Source organism: Microcaecilia unicolor, chromosome 10 (assembly GCF_901765095.1).
Source record: "Microcaecilia unicolor chromosome 10, aMicUni1.1, whole genome shotgun sequence".
NCBI lineage: Eukaryota > Metazoa > Chordata > Amphibia > Gymnophiona > Siphonopidae > Microcaecilia > Microcaecilia unicolor.
This window is the reverse complement of record NC_044040.1, coordinates 180,139,948-180,158,411: the sequence shown is the minus strand read 5'-3', so window position 1 is coordinate 180,158,411 and position 18,464 is coordinate 180,139,948. Positions and strand designations below refer to the sequence as shown.

At 42.0% G+C, this 18,464-nt stretch overlaps 1 protein-coding gene across 1 annotated transcript in view; it reads right to left on the bottom strand.

Moving 5' to 3' along the window:
- The window catches only part of RNF13 (ring finger protein 13), a 173,813-nt gene that overhangs the window by 24,701 nt on the left and 130,648 nt on the right, over positions 1-18,464 (bottom strand). The window contains exons 6-7 of the mRNA XM_030216993.1: positions 10,740-10,830; positions 2,357-2,462 (exon numbers count right to left, since the gene is read on the bottom strand). Of these exons, the coding sequence (XP_030072853.1) occupies positions 2,357-2,462; positions 10,740-10,830 (197 nt within the window). The remainder of the gene's footprint in view (positions 1-2,356; positions 2,463-10,739; positions 10,831-18,464) is intronic.

The window sequence follows — 18,464 nt, the reverse complement described above, 5'->3', positions numbered from 1 at the left end:
GTGTGGGGGGGGGGAGGGTGCTGAGGGGGTGGGTATGCAGTATACAGGCACTGTGTGAGCGGAGGTGGTCATGGGGACAGAGGGTGGAATCTGTGGAGCATGTGCACTGTTGCTGGGAGGTGGGGATGGGCAGTGGGGTAAACCAGGTGTGCCTTGGGGTGGTTCAATGTACTTTAGTGAGCTGCTGCCAACATTCCCATCAGTATGTAGGCATGAGACAGCATGCTGGCATCTGGGAGGGGGTCCAGATATGTGTAGCCCCTCAACATTATAGGGTTAGTGGACAGCACCCCGTAATTACTTGTCATTGTATATTCTGATGTCACCTGTGCTTTGTTATTCATTCTTATGAAAATTTAATAACATGTATTGCAACAAAGGGAACTCACTGTATGGGACCCTGCCTACATATGGTGCTTGCACTTGAGTGGTGCTGTGATCCTGGGGGCAGGGGCATAGCCATGGGTGGGCCTGGGCCCACCCAGAGGCTCTGCACTCTTGCAAGCGCCAGAATAGGAGGAGGAGGCTGGGCTACGGAGGCTCCTGCAGTCCTGCATCTCCCCCCCTCCCTTCACAAACATTTCTGTCAAAGGGTTACCACCGGCAGTGGCAGTGATTCCTACACATTGCCTGCGACTAACCTGGAAGCCTCCCCTTTGCTGCATACCGCCCCAACTTGACACAACTTCCTGGATTTTTGCCTGGGCAGAACACAACAGAGGGGAGGCTTCTGGATTGGCCAAACATTTGTGAAGGTAGATGGGTGCAGGGGAGAGATTCACACTGGCATAGAAATACACGGGGGTGCAGGGGAGAAAAAGAAAGGAAAGAGGTGCTACAGAGAAATGCATGGGGATGGAGGGCAGGGAAGGAAAGAGGTGCTGCATATGGGGGAAGGGTTTATTGTTGGATATGAAGGGAGGGATACTGCATGAGTTAGGGGAGGGAGGACTGTTGGATATTTTTAATTTTTATTTTTGTTACATTTGTACCCCGCGCTTTCCCACTCATGGCAGGCTCAATGCAGCTTACATGGGGCAATGGAGGGTTAAGTGACTTGCCCAGAGTCACAAAGAGCTGCCTGTGCCGGGAATCGAACTCAGTTCCTCAGTTCCCCAGGACCAAAGTCCACCACCCTAACCACTAGGCCACTCCTCCACTCCAGGGAGAGGGAGATCCTGCATGGGTTAGGGGAGGGAGGATTGTTGGAGATGGGATGGGTTGGGGTGGGAGGGAGAGAGGGGAGAAATGCTGGACATGAGGATGATGGGGAGGGAGAAGTGTTAGCCATGGAGATGAAAGGGAGGGAGAGATGCTGCATGGGGAGAGGGGAGGAAGAAAGATGTTGGACCTGGGACACAAGAAAGAGAGAGGTAGACAGTGGAAGAAAGAGAAGAGGGAAAAGAGGTGGGTATGGGGGTGGAGGAGAGGAAGGGAGAGATATGCACAGGAGATATTTTGGGGTGGTGGTGGTGCTTGAAAATCAACCAGGAGCTCTGCCTCTGAAACAGAAAGTTAGGCTCTCTGGAGCAGAGACATGACTGGGCACACTGAGGAACGTTCTTCCGTGTGCAGGATGTGTATATGCACGTTTTGCATGTGAAGGGAACATGCTGCCATTGCCACATTTTCTTGACACAGGAAACAGTGCTGCCATTGCACGTTTTGCCTAGTATATTTCTGATTGGCGGTGACATTATCTCAAAATATCTATGATGTTTGTAGTGCATCCTCTTTCTAAACTTTTTTTGGTGTGTTTTCAAATACAACAGAAAAGAAGCTGGTACACAATGTTGTACACAAACTGATGTAGCACCTTAATACCTGCTCCCTTCATCCCAGATACACAGCGGTGATAGATGTGATCAGAAATCCTGTTCTGCCTAACCATATTGTTTGATTTAGCTGTGAGATTGCTTTTTATCAAGGAGCATAGATGAGGCGCATTTTCAAAGCACTTAGACTTACAAAGTTGCATAGTAACCTATGGAACTTTGTAAGTCTAAGTGCTTTGAAAATGAGCCCCCTTATCGCACTGTTAATGCTGATATGCTATCTCAGGGGCAATATCTCCAAATACACAAAAGTTATGAATCTCACTCCTAATCCATGGAAAGGTACTGATGTAATGACATAAACAAATAATTCACAATGTTCCTTTCCAAATATATAAAATGCCCGCATACATCAAAGACTATATATATCAGGAAGGAAGGAGCTCAAGAGAAAAAAGAAAGAGGTAAAAGGTGGGTCCAACAATGGAGAAAATGTTCAATAAAAGCATTGTTGAAAAATTTAGTCCTGTTTAACCAGAAAAAGAGAAGAAAAGGAAATATTATAATTTAAAGATACCTACCATAAAGATGACAATTAGTACAAGACAGATTCCCACTATAATTAGGAAAGGGATTAAGTAGTATTCCAATGGCAGACTGACCTCGGGAAGTAACACAATATGGCCACTGTGAAAAATCAGTATGAGAGAGACCAGTTGGAATGGATTACAATTTACAAAGCAGAGATGTTCACGAAACACAACCCAAACATGAAAACATCACCAAAACAAAAATTGTGTTTAAGCATATAAAAATGAGCAAATGGTACCCAATAAAATTACGAATGGAATACAATACTTAAAAAAAAAAAAAAAAAAAAAGAGTCATCAACAATGTCTGATGAGGTACAAACACAATGCACTACACTACAATGCCACTAGTCTAATTTACTGGCCTTTTCATACACTTTAATAAAAAAAAAAATAATATGAAAAGGTATTAAATCAGCACACTAGTTTACAAATTAATGGTAGTCCTGGTTTGCTAATCAATAAATAAAACAGGTATTGGTACACAATTTCATCTGAAGACCGATATGAAATTGGAGAAAAATCATTTTAAACAAAGCCAGTTCTGGAGCTTTTGCTAAAGATGAAAATATATTCAATGTGAGATGGTCTTTCTACATGAAATACTGAAGTGACAGAATGTGTAATATAAGAGGTTCCAAGGATAAACAAAATGTCAGCTGCAGATTCCTCTCTCATGCTTCTGCCTGTCAAAGGATATTAGAGATTTATAACCACATGATAAAACATTGAGGCAAGCAAACCACAAAACTAGAACCAAAAGACATCATATATTATAAAGCCACAAAACTAGGCAGTCACTTAGGGGGTCTTTTACTAAAGGTTAGCTCGAGTTATCTGCAGCAGGGCCCATTTTATTCCTATGGGCCCTGCTGCAGATAACTCACGCTAACCTTTAGTAAAAGACCCCCGGGGCCTAAGGCGGAAAAGGGCAGTTGCAATCAAAGAAAAACAACAGGTCCTGAGAACCATCAGTGCATGCTTGTATATGAGAGAAGAGTAGGCAATTTTCAAATATTCCATTTACCTGGTACAAAATTTGTGGAAATTTACTTCAATATATATATTTTAAAATATAGTGTTCAATTAAGCATTTCTACCAGATTGCTCTGGGAGGAAAAGGGTTGGAATAGTCCATATTGCTGAGTTTAATTTTCAGAATCTCAGGGGAGAGGATCAAGGGTGTTTGGGCCTAAAAATCAATGGAGAGAGTCCAAAGTTGAAGGTTCGCCTGGGGTGCCTAATCCCCTTGCATTGGTTCTACTGGTGCACAGTTGGAAGACGAAACCATTTTTTAAATTGCCTATATACACTAGACAGGACTGCGGCCCTGCAATACCAATCTTTTGGTGACATCACCAAGAGATATAATATTAGTGCCATCCAATATCTCATAATGGTGTGCTTTTCTACATTACTGCATGCATTGACCTCTAAATGCAAGCCCTCAAGGAACTCCACTTCATAGCAGTGATCAACATTTAGTATACAGAAGCCCAGAACTAGCTATGGACCCTTTCCTTTCAAAAAGGGATGTTCATTTGTTAGTGCATATTCAGGGGCCCTTTTACAAAGGCACGCTGAAAAATGGCCTGCGGTAGTGTAGACGCGTGTTTTGGGTGCGTGCAGAATCATTTTTCAGCGCACCTGTAAAAAGTGCCTTTAAAAAATTTTTATCAAAAATGGATGTACGGCAAAATGAAAATTGCCGCGTGTCCATTCTGGGTCTGAGACCTTACCACCAGTCATTGACCTAGCAGTAAGGTCTCACGACGTAACCATGCGGTAATGGTCCACATGCGTAAAATATCAATTACCACCCAATGTATCGGACGCATGTCAAAAATGAAATTACCGCAAGGGCCACGCGGTAGCCGAGCGAAAACTCAAAACTGACGCGCGTTGGGCACACATAGGCAGGCTTAGTAAAAGGCCCCCCCCCCCCCCCGTTCTTTAGGATCCCTTATTTAGAAGGCCTTAAATCAATTTATTATTATTTGTTACATTAGCGTGCATTAAGTCAATTAGTGCGCATTAAAAAAAATTTCTTAAATCAAAACACATGAAGTGAACCAAAAAAGTCTTAAGGGGTGGGGGGAACAAACTACAATTTTTGCACTGTGCATTTCCCTAGTGACAGAGTTGATATTGAGTAATAACGACCATGTAACCTACCCAGTCTGCCCGGAGTCCCTACCTAAGAGTAATCTTGTTGCAGCTCACCTTGCCTGTTTCTTGGAAAGTTGACCCAGCCATATCAAAGTTCTCTGCCTGTTGGCCTGGACCGCTTTTTTTTTTGGCACTCTAATTTCCATGTGACTAAGCAAGTAAGATCTAACACTATTCCCCAACACTCAGGCCTCTGCTCCTCTTCTTTTACCATTACCCCCCCCCCCCCCCCCTCATCTGTCCTTACAACTAATCCTCTAATGATGAGAATGCTAGAAGATTTTATTTATATATATATATATATATATATATATATATATATATATATATATATATATAGATAGAGAGAGAGAGAGAGAGAGAGAGAGAGAGAGAGAGAAAGAAATATATAGATATATATGTATGAGAGAGAGCGAGCACAACCATGAAAGCAAGCAGTGTGAAGAACTGCTAGCATCTGGTATGAACTGCTGCCCTGCTGTGGTGTGCCGTGCGTAGGATGAAGTGGGGGGAATGCAGGTAAAAGGGTGGTAATGTCAAATATGAATCCTTACACAATGGTAACACAAAACACTGCCACACAAAAGAATAAAAGCAGCATGTTGGGGCGTTGGCAGGCCGTTCCAATAAAAACAAAGCCTTCACAAAAGCAGAGTGTGGTGAAACAAAGGACTGCAACAATGTTCTTTTCAGGCTGTTTCAAAACTATAAGAGGGAAAATTGAGTTTTCTGAATATCCTCTTCAGTTCTAGTGGAAGACTATTCTGATACCTTATAGATTTTGTCTTAAATAAACTCTTTTGCCTTTCCGTCCCCACCCCTTCTGTAGTTCTTCTGCTCTATTTTTTTTTTGTTTCATTTTGGCCTTCTAATGTCATCGCCAGCTCTGATCTCCAATACCTCCTCCTCATCTTTCTTAGTCAGTTTTTCTGAAATCTAGGCTGTAGCTACACAGAACAGAAACTCTCTTCCAGCAACATTTGCAAGAACCGATGTCATACAGAAATGTGCTCGCGTTTGAGTATTAAAACCACGCTTTCGTTCTGCTCAAATGTGGATAAGATTCCCTCCCTCACCAAGCCTAGATACCCTTCAGAACAAAGAGTACTGAAAAATAAATTTCAATTCATACCGTAGTTTTCACAAAGAAATATGAGGTTTGAATATAAGAACATAATAGTAGCCATACTGGGTCAGACCAATGGTCAGTGCGTTTTTTCTAGCAAAAAAAGGTGCTGGTACTCAAATGCTAGGCCACCCTTCAGGGGTGGGGTGATCACTTAGGGATCCACCCCAGAATAGCCAGGCCCCCTGCAACCAGTCATAGAATCTATGGCAAGACAGAATTGGTGTGTAGAGCCTGAGCTTTTTCATTAGAACTTGGGGTCCATGGGTCAGTTTTAACAGACAATGGAAAAGGTGCCAGTACTCAGTACCCTCAAGTACCCCCTCAAAAAAAGCCCTGCCAATGGTCCATTTAACCCAGTATCCTGTTTTCCAAACAGTGGCCAAGCCAGGTCACAAGTACCTGGCAGAAACACAAATCATGGCAAAGCTCCATACTACAAATTTCAGGGCAAGCAGTTGCTTCCCATGTCTGTTTGTCCACACCTTTTTTAAACCCAGATACACTAACCGCTGTTACCACATCCTCAAGCAAAGAGTTCCAGAGCTTAACTATTCGTTGAATGAAAAAATATTTCCGCCTATTTATTTTAAAAGTATTTCCATGTAACTTCCTCAAGTGTCCCCTAGTCTTTGTACTTTTGGAACGAGTAAAAAATAGATTTACTTCTACTACACCACTCAGGATTTTGTAGACCTCATCCATCTCTTTCCCAAGCTATAGGGCCCTAACCTCTTTAGCCTTTCCTCATATGAAAGGAGTTCCATCTCCTTTATCATTTTGGTTGCTCTTCTTTAAACCTTTTCTAATTCCGCTATATCTTTTTTTGAGATACGGCGACCAGAACTGAACACAATATTCAAGGTGCGGACGCACCATGGAGCGATACAAAAGCATTATAGTATTTCACCATCCCTTTCCTAATAATTCCTAGCATCCTGTTTGCTTTTTGGTCTCCGCCACACACTCAGCAGAAGATTTCAGTGTATTATCTACGACGACACCCAGATCTTTTTCTTGAGCACTGACCCCCAAGGTGGACCATAGCATCAGGTAACTATGATTTGGATTATTCTTTCCAATGTGCATCACCTTGCATTTGTCCACATTAAATTTCATCTGCCATTTGGATGCCCAGTCTTCCAATTTCCTAAGGTCTTCCTGCAATATTTCACAGTCCACACGTATTTTAACAACTTTGAATAGTTTTGTATCATCTGCAAATTTGATCACCTCACCCATCGTTCCGATTTCCATATCATTTATAAATATGTTAAATAGTACCGGTCCCAGTACAGATCTCTTTGGCACTCCATTGTTCACCCTCCTCCATTGAGAGAAATGACCATTTAACCCTACCCTCTGTTTTCTGTCCAATAATCAATTCCTAATCCACACCAAAACCTTGCCTCCTATCTCATCACTCTTTAGTCTTCTCAGGAGTCTCTCATGAGGAACTTTATCAAAAGCTTTCAGAAAATCTAGATACACTACATCAACCAGCTCACCTTTATCCAAGTTTATTTACGCCTTCAAAGAAATGAAACAAATTGGTGAGGCAAAGACTTCCCTCGGCTAAACCCATGCTGACTCTGTCCCATTAAACCATGTTTGTCTATGTGTTCTGTAATTTTTTTCTTTATAATAGTTTCCACTATTTTGACCAGCACTGACGTCAGTCTTACCGGTCTATAATTTGCCAGATCACCCCTAGAACCCTTTTTTAAAAATCAGTGTCACATTGGCCACCCTCCAATCTTCAGGTACTACGGACGATTTTAACGACAGGTTACATATTACTAATGGGAGATCAGCAATATCATGCTTGAGTGCCCCTGGATGTATGCCAGCCAGGTGATTTACTACTCTTTAGTTTGTCAATTTGGATCAGTACATCCTCTAGGTTCACCGCGATTTCTTTCAGTTCCTCCGCATCATCACCCTTGAAAACCAATTCCGGTACAGGCAGATCTCTTACATCTTCTTCTGTAAAGACAGAAGCAAAGAATTCATTCAATTTCTCCGATATGGCCTTGTCCTCCCTAAGTGCCCCTTTTGCTCCTCTGTGATCTGTCCCACGGATTCCCTCACAGGCTTTCTGCTTCTGAAGTGTTTGAAAAAGTTGTTACTGTGAGTTTTAGTCTCTACGGCAAGTTTCTCTTCATATTCTCTTTTAGACTTCTTTATTAATGCTTTGCATCTGACTTTCTAGTGCTTATGTTGTGTCTTATCCTCTTCATTGGGGTCCTTTTTCCATTCTTTGAATGCAATGGTCTGTTTCACTTCACCTTTTAACCATGCTGGCTGACGTCTTTTCTTCTTTCCACCTTTGTAGAATGCATCTGGACTGGGCTTCCAAGATGGCATTTCTGAATAATATCCATGCCTGATTTAGGGGCTCAATTTCAAAGCACTTAGACTTACAAAGTTCCATAGGTTACTATGAAATTTTGTAAGGCTAAGTGCTTTGAAAATATGCCTCTTAGTGTTCTAACCTTTGCAGGCGATCCTTTTAGTTTCTTTTTAACCATTTTCCTCATTTTATTATAGTCGCCCTTTCGAAAATTAAATGCAGCTAAAGTAGATTTCTTTTGCGGGTTCATCCCAGATAGTAGCTCAAACTTGTTCTAGTTATGATCACTGTTTCTCAGGGGACCCAACACTGCCACCTCTCGCACTATGCCCTGCACACCACCAAGAAACAGATCAAAAATGGCTCCCCCTCTTGTCGGTTCCTGGACCAAATGCTCCAAGAAGCAGTCATTTATTACATCTAGAAATTTTATCTCCCTGGCACTCCCTGATGTAACATTTATCCAGTCAATATCGGGGTAATTGAAATCACCCATTAGCGTTGCCCAATTTGCCAGCTTTCCTAATCTCTGTAAACATTTCTTCATCCATCTGTTCGTTCTGTCCAAGAAGACGGTAGTACAGCCCTACAAGAATACTTCCTCCCTTCACACACGGAATTTCTATCCATAATGATTCCACGCTGCTATCTGTGTCAATTTGATCCTTCCTATCATTGCGATACAATTTGTACCCTGTTAACACAGTATCCCATTGATTGTCTTCTTTCCACCAAGTCTCTGAGATGCCTATTATATCTACCTCATCATTTAGTGCTATATATTCTATCTCTCCCATCTTATTTTTTAGGCTTCTAGCATTTGTAAACAGGCACTTCAAGTTGTGTTTTTTTCCTTTGATCTAAGTTGAAGGGGATGATGTGCATCCTTTATCCTGTTCTCTCATTAAGCATACCTGGCTTTTTTTCAGCATTTTTTTCAGGCTTCTAGAATTTGTAAACAGGCACTTCAAATTGTGTTTTTTCCATTGATCTACAAGCTGCTTAGAAGCTGAAGGGGATAATGTACAGCCTTTATCCTGTTCTCTCATTAAGCATACCTCACTTACTTTCAGCATTGTTGAAACCTCTCTACTCGAATTCCTTAAAAGTCCTGTTTCAATAGTATCCTTCAAGGATACTCCAGAGTGAACCATGTGCTCCTGGGTGACTGTCGGCTTCCCCCCCTCCCCATTCTAGTTTAAAAGCTGCTCTATCTTCTTTTTAAAAGTTAGCACCTGCAGTCTGGTTCCATCTCAGTTAAGGTGGAGCCCATCCTTTCAGAACAGTCTCCCCCTTTCCCAGAAGGTTGCCCAGTAATTCCTTTATCTCTTATTTGTCCTGTTTGTCTGCCCTAATTAGATTGTAAGCTCTGTCGAGCAGGGACTGTCTCTTCATGTTCAAGTGTACAGCGCTGCGTACATCTAGTGGCGCTATAGAAATTTTAAGTAGTAGTAATAAATTTAAATCCCTCATCCCTGCACCATCATCTCAACCACACATTGAGACTTCAGAGCTCTGCCTGCCTTTTGGGTCCTGCGCATGGAAAGGGGAGCATCTCTGAAAATGAGACCATGGAGGATCTGGACTTCAGCTTTCTACCTAAGAGCATCAATTTGGCTTCCAGAACCTCCCTCCCACATTTTCCTATGTCATTGGTACCCACATGTACCAAGACAGCCAGCTCCTCCCCAGCACTATCTAAGATCCTGTCTAGGTGACGCGTGAGGTCTGCCAGCTTTGCACCAGACAGGCAAGTCACTAGGCGATCCTCATGTCCACCAGCCACCCAGATATCTATATGCCTAATGATCGAATCACCAACCAAAACAGCTGTCCTAACCCTTCCCTCCTAGGCAGAAGTTCTTGGAGACTTATCCTCGGTATCCTACATCCCCTGGTGGGCAGGTCCTGGCTACAGGAGTACTTTCTACTTCACCAGGGTGATGCTCTCCTTCTAGGACACCTCCCTCGTCCAAGGCAGCACAGGGACTGCCAGACTGGAGGTGGAACGTTTCTACAACGTCCCTGTAGGTCTCCTCAATATACCTCGCCATCTCCCTCAGCTACACCAAGTCTGCTACTCTAGCCTCAACAGGACGGACCTGTTCTCCGAGAGCTATGAGCTCTTTGCATCAGGCAAACACATATAACCGTTCACCAACTGGGAGATAATCATATGTGTGACACTCAATGCAAAAGACTGGATAGCACCCCTCTCGCTGCTGGACTGCTGACTCCATCTTAGTATTTTTGACTTTTTCAATAATTTAAAACTTGCAAAGGTATTAAGGATATTAGCCAAATATAAAAATGCCACCAGACACATTGGAACAATTCATGTGTCACAACAGCATTTCCATTATACAAGTGTTGTATCAGAATATACAATTCTAATATATTTATTTTTTAATTACAATACCGTTAAACTACTTAAAAGAAAACCAGTTGGTTAGGATCAATATCTTTATAAGCTAACAAGTTTTAAAGACACAAAATTTTAGAAGTGATAACATCTAACGATTTAGCCAACAGGAATAAAATTAAAGATTAACTAGCAAACACTGCTGAGCTGAAGCTTCAATGCTAATTCCAAACATATGCCTTTATATACTTGACATCCCTATCACTCAGCCTTTAGCCTTAAACCTACACAAGTTGAACAAGGTATACTAATGAATCTGAGCAGTTAAAATACTACATCTTGAATGAAAAAGCAAAAAACTTACCCTTTTTCAAAGGTAAACTCATTTTTTAGGGAATTAGCTGAAGTCTCACCAATAAAAACCGATGGGATGTCTATCTTCTTCAGAAGTTCAGCTACAAAGCATAAGAAAATGAGTTCAAAAGCAAGTCACCCATATTCAGAGCCCCAATATCCCACTACTGACATATCTATGAAAGTGTTCAATATACTTTTCCACCAGACAGATAAACAATTGCCAAAAAGAAGCTGCTTACGGGTTTATACTTCAAGTCTTCTAATGTGAAGAACCGGAGGGGTGCACACCAGGCTCAGGGTTATAATTTAGAAAGATGAGAAGTCTACAATAGGTTTATCATGTGCCCTTTGGGTGGGCCTGGGTCCAAGATGGATGGCCAGAAGAGCCCCACCCAGTCCCACAGGTGATTTGGTCTCTCCTTCTCTCACCTGCATGCCATATGGTCTCTCAAACATCCCCCCTCTCCCGCATACCTTTTCAATAGCAGATTTCCACCAGCAGCGAGCAGAAACTTATACACACTGCTCATGTTGGCCGCATAGGCTTCCCATGATGCAACGTCTTGTTTTTGCATAGGCAGGAACACGTCAGAGGGAAGGCTGTGGGGTTGGTGCGAGAAGTATGTATCGGTCACTGCTTGCTGCAGGCGAAGATCTGCTATTTACAAGGTATGCAGGAGGGACAGTTGTTGGGAGATTTTGGCTGGTGGGGCTTGGGGATCCCTGCCACCCACATCACAGGTGTGCTGCTATTGGATGGGCCTGGGCCCACCCTTGGCTACGCCACTGCTACTGCCAGTGTGTAAGAATCTTTACAGTATTTTTGCCCATATGAATCAACTACAGACAATATATGCCATATTATTGTGACTCTTTCCAATTTGAAGGCCAGCACATACAGGGGGAACAGTTATTTTATAAGGAGACACATTTTAAAAAAAAGAAGGGGGGGGGGGGGGGGGGGGAAGCAGGCAGAACATGGCTCATAACATTCCTACCAGTGTGTGTGTTTCACATATCTGGTCTGTACAAGAACTTCCTTTCTTATGATAAGAATAGTCTTTCAGTGCTGGAGTCAACCCTCAGTCTGCTGCCAGTTACACTGGAAGCTGGCAGTGCAGGCTCACTCACACAGGAGGGAAGATTAGAAAACTGCAGATAGAGGTCTAAACTCCGAAAAATGTCCAGAAATATTAACCATCCTTCAACCTTCTGGACATCAATACAAAATTCTGAGTCCTGCACACATTTCACAAGGGCCCCCCTAACAAAAGCGTAGCCAGGTTTTGATGTCAGGGGGAGCAGACCTTATTGTAAAATAGATTTCAGTGTGAAGCCGAAGAGCTGATCTGCACAGGTGACATTTTATTCAAAATCGAATAGTTGCTCCCCACCTAGCTACACCTCTGCCCCCTAAACATGTAAATGCAAAATATGTGCAGAGTTTGCCAATGCCTTAATCTGGCTCTGCCCACTGCAACAGATACACATAACAGCCAATAAGAAAACTGTTTTCACAATAGAATTAACAACAAAAATTAAATATAGGGCTAAATTATTTATAATTTCTGTGAGCATATCTATGTTTGTGCTGGACATGTATTATGTCTATGAGGGAGGAAGCAGGGTTGGGAATTTGCAGAGGGTAGATTTGGGGATTAAGGTAGATTGTGGGGTAGTGGGCAGTTGCAGTGGGTAGTTTTTGGGATGGTAGGGCAGTTACTCAGAAGCAGTTTTTGATGGTGGGGACACTTTGCAGCTTAGGTGCACAAAGGGGGATAGTTTTGGGGAGGTCTGGACAGTACAGAATGAGGAGAAGCAGTTTGAAAGCAGGCATTCCTTAATTGTTCTGTTTCGCTGTATGCAAGTTTCCATGCTACAGAAGCTGGAATTTCATCTCCACAGAAATACATTGAGCCCATTTTCATCTTCTTTTCTTACCCATTTTTCCGATTTGCCAAGTTTCATCCCATTCTGTTAAACCTTTTGAGAGTTATTTTACTCCCAGACAGATGGCGGACATTTGATCTCTTCTATATATTTTTAAACTTCCATTGGATTGGACAGAATAAGAATTAAAAAAAAAAGTGGCTAACTGCTGGATTTTACAAAAGTCTCTATATAAAACAGTCACCAATTAAGAAGCCAAGCTCTTAAAGTTCAATTTTTACATTTCTTGTGTTATTTGAAAAACCAGATGGTTAAATACAGGTTCCCCCTCAATCACTCCTATAAAGCCCTGTGTCAGGCCTCTTAATATCTGTAAAGACTTAATATCTTGAAGTATAACCGCAGTACACCAACACACACCTGAAGCCTCTTTATTTTCTGAAATTTCCTTTATTGGATAAATATAGATAATTTACTCACAGTCAGATGTTCAGAAGTATTGCTCCAAGGCAAAAAGAGACTCCATACTTCTGAGAGGTTGGAGATAGAAATCTAAAGAAAGGCAGCTTTATTGCAACGGTAGGAAAATAGTTAAACGGATGAAGGTAGTTCAGAGCTGGGTGGCTGGAATGTGCAATATCTTATTAGAGAGATATTAATGAGTTCATTACAAGGGGTTTAGCAGGGCAAGTGCTGTCTGAAGCAACATGGAGAATGCCTCATGGAGCAGAAGAGGCCAAGAAGGGGCTCACACAGGCCCAGTCAGGAGGACGTAAAGGGATCAATAGGAACAAAGCCTGCCATCAGATAGCAGGGGTGATCCCGGAGGGCAGCCCTCGATTGGAGGGAAAGGTCATACCTGGCTGACATCTCAGGAGACAGTAAGAATGACCAGGAATTGATAGCAGGTAGACAAAAGAGCCAAGCTTGGCTGAGAAAGAGAAGAGGTCTTTGCAGCAGAATAGACCAATAGTAACAGTCCTTATATAGACAGGCAGGGGTGACTGCATTACATGTGAGACTACATTACATACAATGCATTGCTCATCTCTCCGCCATCCTGCCTTATGTCTTCTTCAAGGGCCTTTACTTGGGCCTCTTAAGATAGCTGCTTCTTTCTCTTGCTAGGGCAGCTTCAAGGCAATGTCTAGCCGAGCCCAGTTCCTGGGTGGCACCAGAGTCTGCAGTTGAAATGAAGCGTTTCCACTGGCGCGTTTTTCTGGAGCAAGTGCCAGTAGTAGAGCATCCATATACGTACATACGTGTAGATCACTGTGATGGCAACCTGCCTCCATAACACGCTTTGCCTTGGGCTTCCTTCTTTCAGGTAGATTAGACTCTGATGAAAACAGATTTGGTTCCTCAGGATCTGAGGGCTCTTCTGATTCAAATTGCTTCAATGCGCTAGCAAGTGGTTGAGTGTGTGCTTCGTTTATCGTTTATTCATTTTACTATACCGTTTCAAATTGTGGTTACAAAACAAAAACGGTTTACATGATGATATAAAATCAAATAAAAACTAACATAAAAGAACTCCATCGAATTTATAGGAAAGCAAGCTTTTGTTTGTAGAGTCTTCAGAGGCAAAGTGATTAAGTCAATTCTTTCCGTCATTCCGACCCACAGCAGTTTTGAAGACCTCGGCTTTTGCCTTAAGTGCAGCTATTTCTTTCTGTTGCTGGAGCACCTCTATCAATGTTCAGCTCAGCTTTTTCATGTGCAGCCTCAGCCTCCATCTCAGCCCGTTTTAGCTTCTGGGTGGTTTCTTGTTCAATGTGGCAACGGCAAGATTTGGCCACCTCTGCCATAGCCCACGCGTGACCTGGAGGATCTTGAGGTTTTGGACGTATGCCTAGAAGTGTGAGAGCACAGGGAGATGCTTGTGGATGGCACATAAGGGCCAGATGGCCCATCCAGTCTGCCCTTCCTCAGTAATGTTCTAGGCTGCAGTAACCACTAACTCCTCTTTTTCCTAAGGGATACCAGATGCCTGTCCCATGCTTCCTTAAAATTTTGACACAGCCTTGGTCTCCACTACCTCCACTGGGAGGCCATTCCACGCATCCACCACCCTTTCTGTGAAGGAGTATTTTCTTAGATTCTTCCTAAGCGTATTTTCATCTCAACTTCTTCCTATGCCCTCTCATTCCAGAGTTTTTCTTCATTTGATAAAGGCTCACCTCCTGTACATTGATGCCACTGAGGTATTTAAACGTCTCTATTATATCTCCTCCCTCCCTCCTCTTTTCCAGTGTATACATGTTGAGGTTCATAAGCCTGTCCCTATATGTTTTATGATGGAGACAACTTATCAGTTTTGTAGCCGTCCCCTGGACCGACTCCATCCTGTTTATATCTTTCCATAGGTGCATGTCAGGGATGGTCTTTATTTGCCTTCATTTTTCTCTATTTCTCCCATCTTCACAGCAAGTTTTTTCCTCCTTGTCCTTTAACTTCAATATCTCCATTTGCAGAGTTCTTTGTTGAGCTTAAGAGCCAGTAATTTACCAACTTTACTATGCTGTTTCAAAATATAGCTGTTTCACCTTTTTTAAGCAAAATCAGCTGTATCCAGACCCTCAGCTCCACCCTCTCCGCCTCTAGTACTATGTAGGACGTTTGTGATAGAGAATGTTTGTGCTCCTGTTCGAGGGATTTTATCCTCTATAGTAACTCTTGCTCCCTTTTAACTATCTCCTTTTAAATGACACCAGAACCTCTCTTCTAACTACCCTTCATCCCATCCCATAAGTTGCTTTCAACACTGGCCCATTATTTTTCAAGTCAAATACTCCACTAATATACTCTCAACCTTCTAGCCAGTCTCCTTAAATCTAGAAAGCTATCATTAAGCTTCCAAAATTAGAGCCCACTCTGATTTCCATCCTTCACTGGATCCACACTGGAGAATGGTCAAAGTAATAGGTTCTATTTGAGCTCCTTCAACCCTTGCACTACTTGTTGGTACACAAAAAGGGAGGGGAACTCTAGATATGGAAACTAAAGCTGCATGTGCAAATTTAGCAGTGTGGCCAAATTGCACATGCAACTTGATTAACAAGCCAATCAGCGCTGACAATAGGGCGATAACAAGCAACTATCAGCACTATTTATTGGTTCTTATATTCTACATTATCCAAAAACAATTCTGTAAAGTAGTGCACATAAATGCTAAAGCATGGATCTAAAAGGGGGCGTGGCCATGGGAGGGGCATAGCCAGACCATGGGCGTTTCTAAAAATTACACACTGTGTTACAGAATATGCCCGATCCACGCCTAAGTTAGGCATGGGCATTTATACCAGGTTTTACTTGGTGTAAATAGTAGTAGTAGTAGTAGTGTAAATGGCCACACCTAGATTTTAGTCACTGGGACGGCCATACGCTTATTCTATAAATGCGCCTAACTAGGCAAGGTTTATAGAATAGTGCTGAGCGTGGCTTTTTCGGTACCATATATAGAATTCCCACTAATATGTCTATCCTACAATATAAATTGTCCGGGTGTGAGTAAAGTATAGTCATACTTCTTAGAATATCTAAATCTCCATGCATGAGTAAGTTATAGCCTTCCCAACAATTTTCTCAATTGTACTCTATAATTTCTCTTGGATGTGTCACTTGCACCTGTATTAACTGTCTGTGCATCCAAATTTAAATTGAAATCCTCCCCATAACAACGGCATCCTCCTAGCCCAGTCTCGCTTCCAAATTTTCCTAGAAATGCCCTTGGCTACTACTGGGTACAGAGAGACAAACTAAGGTCATCTTAATCCCATCTAGTAATATTTTTACTATCAAATATCTCCCCTTCCACCTCATATGGCTCAATTTTGTGTTGTTTTGCAATAAAGATATCCCCCTTTTTTCAACACCAACAAATTTTACTTTTAGTGTGGATATCAAAAATGGGAAAGAAAGGGAGATGTATAGTGTTGTGCTGAATTATTGATTACACTGGATTCAAAGATATAAAAATTGCTACTGGATGTAATTGGCCAGTGAAAACTTTCCAAGTTCTGAGAAGCAATATTGCACTCCTCCTACATTTAATGATCAAGCCAGCTTGGACAAAAGATATGTTAATTTATCAATCACCTCCTAGCAGAAATGCAGAGCTGATACAAAGGAAGGTCATTACGAACTGATAAAGGCTGGCACTGTGATACAAAAGAGTACAACCAAGAAAAAGGCATAACAATTACAACAATTCTGCAAGTACAGAATGCCTCTTCAATAGTCCTCAATAGAGTGATTTGGGTGTTCAGCTCTCTGCATGTTGTCAGTTTAAAAAAAAAAAAAAAAAATCATGGCCAGTCCTTAAAATAGATCTTTCATTCTGAAATTCCCGGACTCAAGCATTGGATAGATTCTTATCTAAGAGTAATACATAATTCTGAACATTCCTGAATGTGTATCTGAGCACCTGGCCAACCCAGAAACATGTGTCCAGCTTCCTAACATCTCCAGAACCGAAAAGAACCAGTTTCAACTTTTCCTGCACTATGATTAGATTACTGCCCCAACATAACCTCAGTTCCTGCAGGCTAAGAATTATAAGGGAAACCTCAACTTCACTCTCTGACTCTTCACTAGCATAGAGGGCAAGAAAACGGAGAGGGTCTCCGCTCTCACACCAATCCACTCTACAAGCAAAAAAAAAAAAAAACCAACCTTCTTAACAGCCACTATTTACTTCCCATCTAGAAGCAAGAAAGCAGAACTGCAGAATCATCTTCAGAAATTCTAGAGAAATCAAGCACACTGACCAGCAACAGACAAAATGAGAATATCTGGACCCAGCGCCTGCCACAACTGCCATTCACAGTGACTTCACACTGCACTAGTATAATTAATGATTCAGGATTTCAAGCAATATTTATATCTTGATATACATTCTCCTTGCATAAGATCTCAAAGCTGAGTGTTGTAATGAATGCCTAGTCTGTAAAGATCTGTAAACAAACTGCACTGCATTTACAGAAAAAGAAACTAATCCTTCCTTACCTTTGAGTGTATTTACTTAAATATTTTGCAGTGCAATGATGGTTAGTGCTGTTCCCCAACACATATAATTAAATTCCTCTTGCATAAACAAAAAAAACCCTCTTAATATCTGGGTGGATTTATTTTTATTTTAAAAATGGGAGGTGCAAATAATGAATGTAATTTTGCACTCATACAGCAGGAACTGCATTTTGTAAAAGTTGTAGCAGAAATGCAGGTATCTCCACCCTACACAGCATACAAGTAAAGGCAAAAATGTGTGCATGCTCTGCACAGGCACAGATTTTATGCGTGAATGTATTCCATTTTAACTGAACAGAGACATCAATGACATGATTCTGTGGATGAGAAAGGCCAATTTCTCTACCTGAGATGTGGTCCTCCTTGTGGAACTGACCCACGTAAGAGGTCCATCTCCTTCTTATTCCTGGCACCTGAAAGAGGTAGGGCAGAATGTGTTGAACTTGGCAGGCCCTCACCTGCAAGTTCAACTGCTGCAACTCATATCCATATGAGATAAGAACCTGGAAGGTGGCTGACTGAAGAGATACTGAGTAAGCTTTGAGGATGGATGAGAGAGGATGCAGTATAGTGAATGAGCAGAGAAACTCAAGATGCTGCAGTACTAAGCTGGAAGCCAAACAGCTGTTTTGAATAAGGATTTATCTGGCAGACAGCCACACAGACTGGAAAAGAAGTTCCAGGAACGAGAGGTATGTGCATATATAGAAATCTCAAGGGACGCTCAAAAGGCAGAAGTGGTCAGAGTGACTCACAGAAGGCATTAGCAAAGTTCAGAGGAGTATACCTGCAAAGAAGGGAAAGGGAGCCAGAA